The 17,820-nt window shown below is 42.2% G+C and overlaps 1 protein-coding gene across 1 annotated transcript in view; it reads left to right on the plus strand.

Moving 5' to 3' along the window:
* Positions 1-17,820, plus strand: part of ME3 (malic enzyme 3) — a 112,166-nt gene that overhangs the window by 77,063 nt on the left and 17,283 nt on the right. Inside the window, exons 5-6 of the mRNA XM_088534981.1 lie at positions 763-924; positions 3,672-3,775. Coding sequence (XP_088391107.1) covers positions 763-924; positions 3,672-3,775 — 266 coding nt within the window. The remainder of the gene's footprint in view (positions 1-762; positions 925-3,671; positions 3,776-17,820) is intronic.

Below are 17,820 nucleotides of genomic sequence, written 5' to 3' on the forward strand. Positions count from 1 at the left end.
GAACTGCAGCCCAGGCTGTTAACAGTGCAAGCAACTTCTGTCACCCTGCCTTGCAGTCACAACCCTGTTGCAGTGTAGACATCTCCTAAGTGACCATTGACCAATTCCTTCTCTGCTTTTTCTGTTACTGTTTTTTCCTTCTACCCTTATGAATATCTCTGTGTTTTCCTTATTCCGCTCCCCATTTTGGGTCATTTCTTTTACAAACTCAGTGCTATCTCACTGCTACTATCAGAGACACCAGATGCAAGAGGACTCAGTTACAATGAGTTCTGCTTTGATTTTCTGATGTTGGCCACTCTACGGATACTCTTCAAGAGTGTGAAGACTTGAGCTGGTTTCTTCCACAAAAGTAGTTCATGAGCAAAGGTGTTTTTGCACAGAACTCTTTTTCTAGCTGTCCAGTAACAAAAAAGAGAGGAAAAATCTGAGCCAGATCTCTCTTATGCAGCTTTGGACTGTGTAGATGGGAGTGCCAAAAGAGTCATGTTTGTGATTCTGCCACCACAGAATTGAAATGTTAGTGAGCAGAACTGCTGTACTCCCACACTGAGTGCAGCCTACCCATGGGTCGTGTTATCTCCTCCCCCAGAATGAACAGCCTGGTAACATCAATAGCTGATTGGCAATAACATGGCATTATGTAGAAGGAACCAATATCCTTTGCACAAGCGCAAATGGCATTGGTATGAAGAGAGTGGGGTTGATTTTGCTACTAGAGCCTTGGAAACACCATACAGCGGTCTCTTTTGATCCTCCTAGGCTATCGTGGTGACAGATGGAGAGAGGATTCTCGGATTAGGAGATCTAGGAAGTTATGGCATGGGTATCCCAGTGGGGAAGCTTGCTTTGTACACGGCTTGTGGTGGAGTTCACCCACAACAGTGTCTCCCTGTCCTGCTGGATGTTGGCACAGACAATGAGGTAAGACTTAGAATTTTTTCATGAATCTGACAGGAGGAGAAATTGTTGAGATTGATGCTTAATTCTGAGGCCAGATCCCTAAATGTGGAGCCAAAGCCAGAGACATCCAAGATCAGACGATGGCTAGACCAGCACAGCGGGGAAGCGGCCAGGTTGCATTCCTGTTTAACAGTCAAGAAGCTCTTGTTCTTATGGGGAGCCTAAATAAACACTCAATAGCCTCCTGGTCCCCTGGTGAGAAGACTCAGAACGTTGCCAGTTGGAGCTGATAAATCAGTTGATAAATCATATTTCAGCGTGGCAAGGTGAGTTAAAAGATTTCAGCCAGGAAGATCCAGATTTATTCTTCCTGTGGTAATTGTGAGGAAACAGACAGATGCCCATGTCGATGTGGAGGTGACTGTCTTCCAGCAAGTGGAGAATCCCTGGTGGGTAGTTTGGAAATGATTAATTTCAGTGTTTTGTCAGATTGCACACTTTACTGCACATGATAACCAGACAGGAGGACTCCATCTGCTTGCTGATTTTTGCTTTATGACTCTGGCTCTGAAAGGCTGAAGTGCAGCATTTGAACAATGCCAGAATGGACATCTGTGAGGATGTCTTTTTTTTTTTTTTTTGGTAATGAATATCCTATAGTTATATGTGATGGCCAGGGTTTGTCCACAGCTGTAACATGTGCTTGTGTCTCTCTTGACCCTAAGTAAAACAAATGTGTTTCTTGAGAGAAATGACAAATCTTTGGTATAAAAGCTTTGAGCTTGTGTATGAAGTCGTATGCTTCCACAAGTGCCGGACATTTTCAGACATTCCCTGGAAAACTAGATTTTCAGCACTTCTTTCACTCAAACCCCAGGTCTCTCACACTGGTCACTTGAAAAGAAAGCAAGCAAAATCAGTATCCGTAGATGATATCTAGCATGAGGTTCCCAACCATCTCGTCTGTCTCTGGTCCCAGAATTCTTGTATCCTGGTGCAGTAGCCAGTCCATGAGGGACCTGGATGCAGGTGCTTCCCCACGCACTGCAGAATGTGCATCTGTTTCTGCCTCAGCATGCCAGGGACTGCAGTCTAGAGAAGCACACTCGATAGGTTTTAGGTATCTTCAAGGATAGCTGGTATCACAGAAAGAGACTTCCGAGATCAGTTTCCAAGTTTTGAACACTTTCAACCTGTCCATGTCCCCATGTAATTTATGTGCCCAGCAGCTTCTCTGTGAAAGCAGTTTCCAGAGCTGGGATTAAGATAACAGGAACAGCACATTTTTCAGACGTGTTTTGACCGTAAGCCTCCCTCACAATACAATTGATTAATTAATTAATTTAGTGACTTTCTCCTGTACATAAATCCAGCATCACCAACCCTAAACACAACCCAGCAGCATCCTGCCCTGGGTGTGAATTTATTCTAACAACATTGCCATTTCGTCAGTGCAGAGATAGCTCCAGTAGGCACCCATCCTCTTCATCTCTCCTTGTTAATATATAGTGAGCCTAGGGTGACAATGCAGCTAATACAGGCATCTCAGCTAAAATGGAGTAAAGATAGCAGCTTTATTACATTTTTAACAGCACTTCCCACCTTATCTTTCTGACAGTCTAAAATACTCTCATGTTTACTTTCAACAAATCAGCCTTTTTCTAGAATTTGATATTTCCAAGCATACCTGAGAGAATCTTCTACTCCACAGACAGGCCAGAGTACTGGAGTTATATGAATAACCAGTGAATTAATACAAATGAGTCCACTTTCTGTTTCATGTCCCTGAGGAGTTAGTGTATCAAATGCAAACAAAAACTTCTTTCATCTTTTCTGCTAAAGGAAAGCAGCTGTGGCTAGAAAAACACATCTAATTTTAGTTCTGCCAACACTTTGAGCCCATATGGCTACAGGACGATGGGCCGGTGATGGGTTGTCCTCTCTTCTTATACTGATGATTCAGTTCCTGGAATCAGGAGGGAACTCTAGTTGCTTTGCAGTGACTCACCAAGGTGTTGGCCCACGTGTCTCCTGCCACTCTCTGTCCTGTGATACTCCCCAAGCTGTTTCTGTCTCCATGCTAAGCCAGCCCTTTGACATACCCATCCTAACTTAACACCTGGTGGATTGGCTGGAGGAATGGCTCTTTTTTATATTCACAGCAGGAACTAAAAAATAAAGTGATTTTTGATTAAAAAAAAAACCCTGCCACAATAAATGCAGATGACTAGCACTGAGTGCTTGCTAAAGGGCATGGGAACCTTCCAACAGCTAATTGCTGGTTCTGGTCAGCTCTGGGCTAGCTGCTAAAGACCTAAAAGATGGATCATTTTGGGTTACTGCAGGCAAGCTTCATTGCTCAAAGTGCTGTTGGGTCAACACCCTTCCCTGCAGTGAGAGCTGAACATTTCTAGAACTTAGTGGGCTGCAAATGCTCCCTACACAAGGTCATTTTTATTCACCACGAGTGAGAGACACCTTGGTAGAGTGTCTAGTAGACTGTTTCTGTTCTGGGGATGCAGAGCTCCATTTCCTATTGTAGTCCAACAACACTAAGTTCCTCCAACTGTAACCATAAAAAATAGTTCATAACACAAGTAAACTTGTGGATCTGCCCTGTGATCTGGAAGAGCTGTGTAAAGTGGTGCTCACTACATGATGAGTGAAACTAATATGACTAGAACAGACAAACATTTTGGGAGGCTAGGACATAAATCTCCCTACAGGCATGGAAGAGGCACTGTCAACAGAATTCCTTTGTGTCCTAGGCTCTCCTGAATGATCCACTCTATATCGGACTGAAACACAAGAGGGTTCGTGGGAAACAATACGACGAACTGATTGATGAGTTTATGCAGGCAGTGACCAACAAGTAAGTGGGATTATGTACATGCCTCCTCCGAGCTGCTTCTATTTAAGAACAAACGATGCAACTCTTGAAATAAACATTAGTCTAATTGATTGTCCAAGCAAAGGAAGGTCATTTAAATGCAAGTCTCCTGGGTGGTCTACAAATTACTCTTTGTGCTTGAGCACTCTATGCCAAGATTATTTATATCTTCAGGGGACTGAAATGGGGCTAACTATTTATATCCATTTCCTGTCCATACAGGCCAGAGGTGTCAAACATATGCCCTGTAGGCTGTATCTGGCTTCCATCATGCATTTATGAGACTCATTCGGCATAGGCAAAATCTAAACTTCAATTTGTTTACCTTTTGTAAAGGCAGTTTCTATCATTCACCGTTGTGAAGAAAGTCTCCTAAATGGAAATAGTGTGGTGTTGTCTGCCTGAGTCTGCAGGAAGCTTATCTATCACTTACTCTGTAAAAGCACAAGCTTCCCTGCTGGTATGAAGCCTGTGGAATGAGAAGGCCAGGACTACAAACACCATGTCCTTAATTTTGGGACAAACTGAATGCACATTCCCATTCTCACTGGCTGCCTGAGACAGATGATCTCTGATGTGTGTTCTCGGTGTGAAGGGAGTCTTGGAGTCTTGCTACAGACAGAGCTGGGAATTGCAGCTCAGTGCTGTGTGTGCACTTCTTGCACTATATTTATTTCCCCTCTATGGAGAAAAAGCAGCATTTTCCGTCTTTCCTAAAGCAACAGATGATATGGATGAGGAAAGATAGAGAGCTGTGATTGGTACCTGATTGATGGGTACTGCATGTCTTTATCTTGTAGGGTCTGTTCTTTGCAGCCGAAGGAGCCTTGTTGGATCATTCCTCCTCTTTTCGGGCTCCAGCAGGCTCTGCGCCTGTGTCTGTGTGTGCCTGTGTGTGTTTCTGTAGAAATGGGAGGGAATGGGTGGTATGTGTGTCATCAGCAATCAGTTCATCATGTCTCCCTTGAGGTAGGAGACATAATGTCCAGTGGCTAATGGCAACACCTACCCTTCTGCTGAGAAGCTTCTCCCTATGCTTGGTTTGGCTACTGAGCTGGCTATGGGTGGAGAAATGCAGGAAATAAGGACCATTCAATCACAGCTGATGAACCAAGTGTTATGAGAGAAGAGGATGTTGTCGAGAACTTTGACATCTGCTGATGCACAACACACTGTGCATGTGAAATGCTGCTTGTAGGACAGGAATTTCTCTTTCATCTGTCAGCAGCAAGATGTGGACATGTCCCATATGATGTGGGTCAGTACGTTAGCCCTCCAAACCTCAATTTCCCACCGACTGCACAAAGGTACTTGTTTTCAGTCAGTGTTGTAGCTCCTGTATCTGTAAACATGAACACAGTAACACTGGCCTGCCTGGAGGATCAAAAATACCTAAAGATAATTGCAGAAGAGAAAATTTTGTGCATGTGTGTGCCAGTTTGTGCTTCTCTGTATTGGATAAAAAAAAAAAATTGACCAAACTGTTAGTTCACTACAGAGTAGTTTTACATTAGAAATTTGTGGAACAGCATTGTTAATTTTTAATGACTAGAAATTACTTAGGAACTAGAAAATTGTTAAAACACAACTAAGAAATTAGGAGGAGATCTGTGGATTGTACAAATGATTTAAGAGTAGACCACTGGTTTGTTTTTGTTATTTTATTTTGACTGCAATCACTAATTAATTCTTCAAGGAAACTGTCATGTTTCCCTTTGGCTAGGAAACCACAGGGGTATTCCAGTGTCAGTACTGATGATAGATATGGAATGAGAAATTAGATCATGGTGTCAGTCAACATACATTTAGCTCGGGGTGTATGTTTGGGGTGTTAAATGCAGAGCCCGTTGCAACCACTACTCTTCTGATGTCATTGACACCTAGAAAGTCAATTTGCCTTTTATGTGCTTGCTACTGCAGGGAAGGGATTGACTGTTATTTTCTTATGTTTAGTTTACATTAATTAATGTCTGCACTGAAGGGGGTAGACCCTCAGACACCAAAACGATGAGCTCCTATCTTGTGAAGAGGTGATATCATGTCTAATGTTTAATACAAGTACTGGGAATACATTTCCTGGGATCTCCCTCCAGTTTTTGTATTTCTTTCAGCCAGGATGAATTTTTTGAACACAGGAAAGCCCAGAAAAGTTCTCTACAAAGTGAGGCTAAAAAAACAAAAATCCATTTTGTAGTTCTCCATTTGCATCTGTAAAGTGTTTGTAGATCCTTGAGCGAAAGGAGCCATTAGCCTGTATTATTATCATGACCACCAGCATACTTTTAAGAGCTGTTGGAGTGTCATTCTGTACAAGCTCTGGACTGCGGACTATCTCTGCTGTCAGCTGGGGTCTGGCAAAGTTACATGGAGCGAATTCATTTGCAATGGGCATTGCCCATTTGCAATGGGCAATGATTGGATGCAACCTAGCAGGAATTCTCACTTCTGTTATGAAAGGAAGCTGCGATGGTTCAGAAGGAAAAAACATGCTTCCTTATTGCAGCCTGCTTCATTTGAGGAAACCTGTGAGTGTGAATTGGTGTGATCCTCAGTCTGCTTTGATTCCTTATGCAAATCTTTAACATCACATGGGAACTCACATATCTGTGGAGGAAGCTTTTGGATTGTCACAGATCTCCTGGAATGTGAGAGGGTTCTTTTTCAGCTCAATGTTCATGCTGAAATTCTGCCTGAAGGTGCTTCCTGGAGGTACTTCGATTTCTCATGGAAATCGTTTGTCAGTTCCTTTGCAGGAGCACCTCCCAGCCTGTCAAATAACTGCTGGCTCAAGGGACATTTGTCACTAAATTGGAATGTGTCGGAGCCCACAGGAAAGCCAGCAGAGTGAAGATTTACAGCTCTAATGGAATAATAATATCAAGCAGATGTCAAATTTCTATAGCAGGAGACCCCATGCAGTCAATGGAAAGTGCTCCTGGTCCCATAATAGCCTCCTCATAATGGAACTAGGAGTGCGCCAGAGGCTTCAGAGTTAACATTTAAAGTATATAGAAATAAAGTGTGACTTCTGGGCATTTTCAGGTCAAATAGTTAAAGCCCTTCCTGGAATGTCTGAATGAAATAGCTTCATTTTCATGGCGCATAAACCTCCATTCATTACTCTCCACCTAACATACATAAAATGACTTCCTAATGAGAGTTCCAAATACCGTGCTTTGCTCCTCTGGGGAGAGAACCACATTCAAAATTTGAATTTGAAAGCCCATTGACTTAGATTATGACAGAATGAAGAAGTCTGGCAAACTGCAATTTTCTCACAGTGAATAATACAATCTGTGATGGAAAAATACTTATCATGTTTTCCCTTTCCCGATTTGGAAGGGTAAAGGGCAAACCAGCCACTTTTATTCTTGAACTAGTTTTTTTGTTTGTTTGTGTCGCTTTTTTTTTTTTTTTTTTGTATTATACTCATCTAAAATGTCCAATAATCATATTAGAATAACCCTCAGAATTTCTAAGACCTGCATATAGGAGCAAATGAATTTTGAAATCAAAAGAGCCAGGAGAGATGCTATTGTGCTGGCATATATTCTCTGTGCACTGCAGAGTAGCTGGTCCTCCAACACCATGATGAGCCCTAGTCTCTACAGTAACAATGTTCTTTAACTCCCAGATTCTTTCAAAGCAAACTACTACTACAGGTTTCTTCCTTCCTTCTCCCTTTCTCCTGAACTGATATTGAGGTATGGATCATATACTACCATATAAACAACTAGACCAGGTATTTATATAAGATCCTCGGTATCACTCCACTCACTCCTGTGGCTTCATCCTGCAGTAACGGTGCAGCTCAGAGGCTCCAAATGGCTAGAGGTGTTGACGGATGGCCTGTCCCAGAGCTGCAGCCTCTGTTTTGAATACTGGCCTCATTCACTTGCTGACAGGCCCTCGGAGAGGCCCTTCCACACCCCAGCAAACCATGTCACAGAAGCCTCATCGAACTGTCATATTTTCATCCCCAGTTCCTCTCCCATCACCACTTATTAACAGGGTGACTGGGAAAACAGAAGTTTTCTCTTATGAGCCTGTGCCATATGGCTGCACATAGAAGACAACAGGAGATCAACACCTTCCAAAATGGTAGAAGAGAGAAAGTAGCTCTGCTTTCTTGTGTTTGTTTTATAACTGGTGTCTGTTTGCCTATTCCCTTCCCAGTGATTTGCCCACAAACATACCCAGCAGCTGCAGATCAGGTCCCGTGTGCTCTCCAACAAGCAGACATGATGTTCCCCATCATGTCACATCTATTTCTCCAGCAGTACGGCTCCCAGATTCAGCAGCAGCACCTTTCTGAAACAAAATCACCAGTATAGTTGTCCCCCGCATTATTTATTTGGATGTTAGTCAAGTTAACTAGTTGATCCGGAAAGTCTAGACTTAACTGTCTAGATATCACTGGCAACCACAATGTCCTTGTTTTTTCTTATCTTTTATAGGCTTTGGGTGACTAACTCTAGGAGAGATGTTCTCTTCCTGATTCTGAGAAAGATGAATGTGCCTCTACCTTTCCCCCAACATAAGGCTAATTAAGTTCCTGAGCAGCAGTGCAAGCCATTTCTGAGTGTTTTGCCACGTGACACAGAGCAAGAAGCTACAAGTGTCAATGGCAGTGGCTTTTGACCCATGGGCTGTAGTACCCACCACTATCCATGCTGTTAAGACATTTAGTTAGCTAAGATGTCTGGAACTGCTGCATGTGAACCTTCTGTAGTAATTAAGTCCACATTTGGTGTTGCCAGTAAGATTCCAAATAAAGGTTGACTTCATTTAATTTCTGTATCTGTTGTCAAGGTGTTAGCTACTTTTTTCTACTTCTCTTTCCATAAGGCTGAGAACTAGAAGTTCCTCTTACCAATCTGAAGTGGGGGTGCAGAAGTTAGAAAACCTGAAAACCTGTGCTAAAATGACTCATTGTAATTAATGACTGGGAGCAGGAAAAGATATGGTGGTATCTGAGGCAGAAGAACATCTGTCAGCTTCCCAGTGGCGTTCTTTGTGTGATTTCTGTATTACAGTGAAACATCTGAGCTCATCAGCGAGCTCCTGTGTCCACTTTCAGCGAGCAGATGTTATGTAATGTTAAAGGACTGAACTCAGGCTTTTTTAGATTGATTTTCTGCTACTGATGAATGATTGAGCTCTAGATGTGCTGCTACGGGGTCCTTGTGGCAATGGACTTTCATATCATCCCTGTAAATGTGACTCCTTTTGGATACAGCCATGTTACAGATGTTGAAAGCCTTCTGCCCCAGGCTTTCTGTCTGTGGTTTTTCACCTAAGCCAGATTTATCACCTTTGACCTAGGAAGATTTAGCTAGAGAAGATCTACTTGGATGGAAGGCAGAAAGCTACTGCTCAAGGCTACATCTGAGGGTTAGTGCTAACAGTTGCATCCCAAGAGGCCTTGTACCTCCAGCTAGAACCTTTCTCCAGCCTGGTGTGAGGAGGATTAAGTTGTTTTACCATAGGAGTCATTAGTGCTAGACTTAGTACTCAGAACTCATGAGATATGCTGTGTGAAAGGGCTTCTTTATTATTATTTTGCTATTCTAAGAACTATAATGAAGGCTGACTATGATTTTTCAGCTTTTTTTTTTCCCTAAGAACTCTGAGATTAATCTTGGCTTGATCTTGTATACTGTCCCTAACAGTAGCTGGTGGCAGGTGCCCAGGGATACTGTGAAGAACAAGCAGACATGCAATAATACTTCCTTGGCATACGCTCCAGCTTCCAGCAATCTGAGATTCAGGGATTTCCTGCTCTCTTTGTGCTTCGAGGGTCATTCTCATTGCTTTAGCTCGCACTGAATCTGCAGCAGGCTTTTATGCCTCAGATCATGGTGGCTGTGTTTGTGTTGGCCAGACTCCTAGCCAATGTTAGAAATATTGTGCAGGCCAAGAAGATGGTGAGGCGGACAGCAGTTCCTGTAGGGCTCTCGACACGGCTCTCTGCCGTGTCATTTCTAAATGAAGGACTTTCTGGAAGAAAGGCAGCGTCACTGCAGTCTTCAAAAGGGCAAGAGGCAGGACCTGGGAAACTACAGGCCAATCACCTGGAAAGGTGATGGAGCAGCTCATCCTAGAGACCATCTCTAAGCATGTGTAGGACAAGAAGGTGATCAGGAGTAGTCAGCCTGGATTCACCAAGGAAAAGTCATGTTTGACGAACCTGATAGCCTTTTACAATGGGATGACTGGCTGGGTGGATGGTGGGAAAGCTGTGGATATTGTCTACCTTGACTTCAGCAAGACTTTCAACGAAATCTCCCATAACATCCTCATGGAGAAGTTCAGAAAATGTGGGTTAGATGGGTGGACAGTGAGGTGAATTGAGAAATGGCTGGATGGCAGAGCTCAGAGGGTGATGATAAATGGGGCCAAGTCTAGTTGGAGGCCTGTGGCCAGTGGTGTGCACCAGGGATCAGTACTGGACCCAGTGCTTTTCAATTTGTTCATCAATGACTTGGACAAGGGCACAGAGGGCACCCTCAGCAAGTTTGCAGATGATAAAAAACTGGGTGGAGTGGCCGACACTCCCGAGGGCTGTGCTGCCATTGAGAGAGGCCTAGACATGATGGAGAGATGGACAGAGAGGAACCTCATGAGCTTCCACAAGGACAGGTGCAGGGTTCTGCACCTGGGGAGGAGTAACCCCAGGCACCAGGACAGATGAGGGGTTGACCTGCTGGAAAGCAGCTCTGTGGAGAGCGATTTGGGAGCCCTGGTTGACAACAGGTTAACCATGAGGCAGCAGTGTGCCCTCCTGGCCAAGAAGGCCAATGGGATCCTGGCCTGCATGAGGAGGACCATTGCCAGCAGGTGGAGGGAGGGGATCCTGCTCCTCTGCTCAGCTCTGGTGAGGCCGCACCTGAAGTATTGGGTGCAGTTCTGGGCTCCCCAGGACAAGAGGGACACTGAGCTTCTAGAGAGAGTCCAGCGTAGAGTGACAATGATAATTAAGGAAGAGGAGCATCTATCTTATGAGGAAAGGCTAAGCAAGCTGGGCCTGTTTAGCCTGCAGAAGACTGAGAGGAGATCGTATCAATATGTATAAGTACCTAAAGGGAGAATGTACAGAGGATGGGCCAAACTCTTCTCGGTGGTGGCCAGTGAAAGGATGAGGGATAACGGGTGTAGGTTGAAACACGGGAAGTTCCACCTCCATGTGAGGAAGAACTTCTTTACTGTGAGGCTGACAGAACCCTGGCACAGGCTGCCCAGAGAGGTTGTGGAGTCTCTGTCTCTGGAGATGCCACCCTGTGCCACGTGCTTTAGGTGACCCCGCTGGAGCAGGGGAGTTGGGCTAGATGATCTCTGGAGGTCCCTTCCAACCTCAACCATTCTGTGATTCTGTGACTTGGAGCAATTATTATTACGTTGGCTGCAACTGATATTCTGGTAGTAGATAGCTCCCTTCTGTTTGTAATCTTACATTCTAGCATGAACTGCATTTTTGTCTCATTCATGACCACTGTGACATCTGCTATAGCAGTCATGACTTCTCATGTGGATTCTATGGTCAAGCTTTCACTATGCTATGATTAACCTGGCAATCCATGACCCTGACTTATGTCATTGCTGTTTCAAAAGAATTAGCAGATATAATCGTGTTGCCTGCCTTATCTCTTCATCTCTCCTTTTAACACTATTAAACTATTTAATTAGTGATATAAATAGTGCCATTGAATCACAGCTTTGTATTGAATTTATCAATATTTTGTATTGAAATTGAAATGAAAATAAAACTTAAATGAAATATTTTGTAACAAAATTACCAACATTTTAGGTCTCATTATTGGTTTTTGAAGGAAAATTAGCCTATCACTCAGCTCAGTGGAAGTCATAACAATGAAAAGCTTTTTATGATGTTAAGTATGACATCTGCCTGCAGCCTGTAAGTAAACAAATGTTGCAAGCTTTCTGTGCAAACAACAGTCCACTTGCCTGGCCCCCTGCCCTCCAGGTAGTAAATTTGTCTCTCTGTTGACTCTTTGCTTATCCTGATTTCCTCTTGTTGGCCAGAAACACATACAAATATGCAGACAGTGCGATCCTCGAGTGAGATTTACCAGACATGAATGAGAAGAGGAAAAGTTTATCCCTCTGAGAAATGCTTACACTTTTGGCTGATCCTCTCTCTGTAACTCTGTCTACAAGAAAGACCAACAACCACACAAGAGCTGACACTTAAGGGGCTTTCAGCAGAATTACAGGTGTGAAAGAACTAGATCCCCAGTAGCAAAAATGGGTCTGGGCATTGCGCCCTGTTTATGTGGGATGAGCAATACTGTTTTTTACCTCTAAGCCTCTTTTGGGCTTGGTCCCAGTGTTTGCTTATTTTGGATTGTTGTCTCTGACTCTATTTCTAATGTAGATAAAAGAATATCTTATTTTGTGCCTTGAGTCAATCTTGGCATGAGATGGGCTAATATACTAGTTTTATTCAACTTTCGTTGTGAAGACTCAGTTTGCCAAGGCCTTGCAGAAATTACATGCCTTTTTCTCTCTCAGAATGACCCAGCTCAACCCAGTCCCCTTCCCTTTGCTGCCAGCGTGAGATATACCTGACCATGTCTCCATAGCACTGCCAAGGTTCAGAGGACTTTGCCTATCATACCCAAAGAAAATGCAGATTTTTAAGTCCCTACCTTCCAGTAGCAAAGGCTAGAGCCTGGCTATAGCTGAATGAGGAGTCACGTGGGAAGTGCTTTGCCCGCTTCTTGGTTATTTCTTTTCTAGCTATATCTGTTCTGGTAAGCAAGAAACACCAGAGCCTGTTTTCTCATCCTAAGGCCAAGTGACATAGTTGTTGCTGCCCATATTCATACTGCGTAGCACTCTTACAACCCTAAAGCTGCAGGCAATCTGTCTTTTGTATAGGTGCTTGGTCCAAACTGACGCAGAAATCTATGAAACTGTATGGCAAAGTACTTGCTGGCCTGGCCAAGAGCATGCCACGAGTCACTAATAATTTTACAATAAGAATGGTCTCAGGACAGTGTCCAGCCTCAGGTGCTGGTATTGTTTAATTTGCTACAGCAAACATAGCCTTTTGTTTCCTAAGTCTGAATACTCATCATTTTCCAAGTATTTTTTTCTGGTGATGGCCTCCCTTACCGTAATACTAGAAATTAGGACTTGGTTGCCAGTGTATCAAGCAGCAATAAGAAAATGTCAAGAACAAAGACAAAGATGTTTTTGCTCTTTGCCTGGTTTTATCAAAGACTGTGAGTAGGAGTAGCAGTGCATCAAAGCAGACGCCTTACATCATGAATGAGTGGAAGCAGTGCTATAAATTGGTAAATTCATAGCCCATCCTGTGACTTTTTCCGTAAGGAAAAGAACTCCTTTGGGCTCTCTTTCAAAAATAATTTTTTTCCCATGCATGTGGGAATGCTTTATAGTCCCTATTCACAGGGAACAGAAATGCCCTTTTAGTATTGGTCAGTAAAGCCTTTGCACAGGTCGCCAGGCCACCCTTGAAGTCCTGACTTGTGCTATTCAGTCAAATTTTAACTGCTGTCTCATGATTTTTTTTCTTTGTGACCTCATGACTTATAATGGAGCTGGATGATCTTGAAGAGGTACGTACAAATGGGAATGAAAGAAACATGTTTCATAATCAGATTGTTCAGGCAATTAGGAAATCTGTTGCATGGTGAAGCTAAAAGTAATGTTATCAGGAGATCATCTGCCTCCCACTTCTGGGATTCAGGCATCTTCTGTTCCTCACTTTGTGCTCATCCAAGAGAGACGTGTCCTCTGCAGAGCATACAGACTTTGCCAACAGCATCTTTCTTGTCACCTTAGCCCAAAGATTCAGTGTAGCTGTAGGTTAATCGCAGCAGTAATGGGACAACAATGGAGTGATTAACAAAGCATTAATACTTTCTTGTTTTCCAAAAAGAAACTGGAATAATTTCATGGTAAAGACTTTTAGTTAGTGATTTTTACAAGAGTCTAGCATTATTGTGCATGTCTGTCTCCTAGATTCATGCTTTATTAAGGTGATTTATAGGGTTTTATGCTATTATTCTGCTGAATAACATATTAGTTCATAAAAAGTCATTTTTATGCCAAATTTATTTACTGAGGTTCAGAGATGATACACTAAAATGAGTGTATGGAACCATTCTATAAGCCTTGGTATCAGTGAAGGCTACTTGTACTGGAATATTACTGCAAGGTATGAGAAGGAATGAGCACCAAAACTTGAGTCACAGTTATGTACAGCACAGAACCCAGAAAAGTGCTGATACAGAGTAACGAGAGCAACTCCTACCTCAAAAGACTTGTGATTTTTCTTTCATGAGGACGAATAATCACAAAATGACACAAAATACACAATCCACCCAAAAGAAAACAGGGTATTTGTGTCAACGGAAACTGAAAAGATGATCCCAAACAAGCTCTGCTCTATTCTACCAGTCAGGAAGGTTCTACTCAATAACACTTCCCTTTAGCAATGACAGATGCACAAAGTACTTGCCTTTTCTGACCAGTTATGAAAGAAAAATATTTTGAGATACTAGGCTGTCTACTAGGTGCTGTATGTAGTCTCAGTTATATTGAGACAGTATATATGAGATGTTTGTTTCCAATTCTTAAAAAAAAAGGCTAAATAAACTCAGATATGATAGACAACAACATCTCTAGATTGTGCTCTGGCAGCCAACAATGAACCAGGAGACATGATAACTGTATTAAATCATGACTCTTGTAGTGTCACCAGTTTCAATATCAATGCTAGCATAGCTGTGCTAGAGTGAAGATAGAAGGAAGTTTAGAGAAATTAGACTGAATGTTATAGGAGAAAAAAAGACCCAGAACCTCAAGCAAAGGCTCTGCAGCAGGTACAACAGAGTTTGGCTTTTAACTCCAAAAGATCTCACTTTTGCTGAACTGTGTGCAATTGTAGTGGAGAGGAGTTAAGACATTAACTTGAATAATTGGATTAACTTGGATAATATTTATGTCATTTTGCTGTTATATTATTTCTCCATTTCTATGCAGTATGAAAACTACTTCTGTCTGATAGCTGCAGAAAGTGACTGTTCAAGCTTCCTTTTCCACAGCTAGCAAACATAAGAATTACTCCTGAGAAATATCCATTTTCACCAGGAGACATACGTCTGCAGAGATCCCAAGAAATGCACAGTTCAGAGTGCCTGGTAGACAGGAGAACATGTCATAATCCAAAATCAACTGCTCAGAAAACAAACCTTACTTTTTTGAAAGGGGAGAAGGAGGTGAGGGTGGGAGAAACCCAATTGGAGGTTGGTCTGTGCAGCCTTTGCTCTGTGTCATGTTACCTTGTCATGCTAATGTCCCAGTAGCCTGTATGGGAGTTTAGCTTTCAGATAAAGCTTGGTTGTTTATCAGTTACTGACCTGGGTGCCTAGGAAACGGAAGAGTGCTCTAAAGATGAGTTACTGAGCATCCTCCTGAGATTACTGGAAGGAGGCAATCCCAGCTGGCCATGCCTTTCCTGGACTGGAAAACATTCAGTCCCAGTGTGACCTCCTGATGTGACCTGCTGCTGTTGGCCTCCGAGCTGGAAGACAGGGGATGAGTCACGTGGAGCTCATGAGAACTGGCAACACGCCGAGTAGACCGACCTCAGGAGCCTCCTCCTGCCAGAGAAGTCTGCAAGATCTCTGCACGGCCACCCTCAATGGTTGCTACAGATTTAAAGATACTGAAATGTGGAATGTATCTTCAGAGATCTGTATTTAAATACATATTTTTTCTATAAAGTGGCATCCGGCACCTACAAGCAGTAAGCATGTTTCAAATGCTTGAGTAGGTACCATCTGGGGTTGCATTCACAGGTTAAGCAGAACAAAAATGCTTAGACAAAGGCACATCTTACTAAAAATAATTTCTCTAATAAGGAAATCATTACGGTTTCTTGATACGGTTTCTTAACAGAAACACTTTTTTTTTTCCAATGAAACCTGATAATTTTACAAAATTAATTTAATCAAAATCTTGCGGTTATTTTTGAAACATGATGATGGGAGGAAACTGGCCACTATATTTCACTCCATTCATCTCCATGTGCCCATACTGGGATACACTTGTATAACTTAAACATGGCATGGAGCAAAATAAATTTGGCAGAGGAGGTGAAAAAATAAATTTAAGATTTTGAATAAAATAATAACATTGCAGTTGAAAGAGTGATAAGATAGTGACTTAGGGCACATGTCACATACTTGAGATCTTCTTGAACAGCTGTAGTAATTAGATAGCATGGGGGGTGGGGATTCTCTCTCCTAAATTAGTTGTCTGAAGTTAGACATCTAAATCTGTCATCTTTGACTGCTTTCACATCAACTGTGGAAAAAGAGACACCTCCAGGGGGGTTACCTACTTCCATTTCCTTCTAGAGTGGTTCAAAGAACTTGCTACTGGAAGTGGCTCTTTCTCTTCAGGGTCGGAGAAGGCAGTCGGGGTTGTGGAGTTCTGCAGACAGACAGTTTTTAGATATGTGAAGGTAGTGAAAGGAATCCCATTCCATGCTGCTTTTTGTTGGCTGAATTCCAAATAGAGGCACTCTAATTCTTCTCTTTGCATTAGTAAGTATTCCTCACTTTCTGTCCTAAACTGGATTTTTTTAGCATCGTTGCATATTAAAGCACTTCTGTGTTCAAGTCCAGACTTGGCTACGTTTCCTTTTTGGATGCTACTCAAATACTCTTTGCAGAATGCTCTGAATTCCTTTGGGATGAAACAGGTTACACAAATCTTGAGTTACTGTGTTGTGGACAAAAGACAACAGAACTGACTCATCGTGTTGACACTCACCAGAATGTTACTGCACATGGCGCCAGCAGTTGTTTTGTTCATACTGCCTGCTAAGTTCATCCTGAGGCTGACCAGGTCATACTATGATGGACTGATTGCACACAGCCAGCAGCGTACTGCTAGGAAAGAGAACTAAGAATTAACAGGGGAGTTTCCAAGACAGGGCTAAGTCAGCTGCCTAATTCATTTTAAGTTTCTGTGAGTTGGAGCTACACAAGTTCTTTAAGATCTTCTCAAAATCCCAGTAGGCCTTGAGGACTAGAATTTTGAACATCCTCCCAAGATTCTCATCTGCAGTTTTACTGAGTCTTGAATATTTTGTTCTTTCATTTAAAGCATTCAATCTTAGGCCGTTGTCATGACCAGCTTGGAATATTTATTAACAAAACTTTAGTTTTGCAAAATACATTGCAAAATAGATTCAAGAAATGTGACTTGCTCATATTTTAACTCAAAGGCCATATGGCAGATTAAAGGAAAATAATAGCTCAGTGAAAATATTTTTCATTTCAGCACAGTCCTGTCATACTGAGGAGCACAAGAAGAGAAGAGTATATGGGCCACCATACTTTAGCTGTATACATTCAATACAAAACGATCAGGGACAAAAACAGAAACAGCTCTGCCCTCTCTCATGCTGAAGATCAGGTGTAAACAATGAGGAAAGATTTATCTGCTTAGAACAGATATTTAAAAAACAAACAAAAATTGACTCAGGGTAGTACTATTCCTAATCCTAATAATATTCCAAATTTTACTGTCTGGTTAGGGAAATCCACGCACCTTTATGCTCTTTGAAATACTCATCTCACACACGTCTCACACACATTAGTGCTGGCTGAGATCACTGATTTTATTAAGTTGACTGATGGTAATTTTACTTGCTCAGTGATACATGTAAATAGTGACACTTGTGTTAGCGAAACAGTCCCTATAGCAACTAAAGTTTCTTAAAGATTTGCTAATTCTTTTATGTGAGCATCTGTTAGCAGATGTTAGGAACAGTATATCATCTCCCAATTAGCCATGTTTTCCTTACACATTCAAAATTATAATAAGGGGATTGCCCATTAGAAAACTGATCTTCCAGATGCTTTTCTGTGTTGTTTCTTTGCACATATTCCTTGGAAATCCAAAATGTTCCTTCTGAGTTTCAAGACTTTACAAAGAGAAAGAGGCCTAGGAGTTATCGTATA

This window comes from Tinamus guttatus, unplaced genomic scaffold, assembly GCF_059628265.1.
Source record: "Tinamus guttatus ecotype Peru unplaced genomic scaffold, ASM5962826v1 Tinamus_guttatus_pri_ptg000602l, whole genome shotgun sequence".
NCBI lineage: Eukaryota > Metazoa > Chordata > Aves > Tinamiformes > Tinamidae > Tinamus > Tinamus guttatus.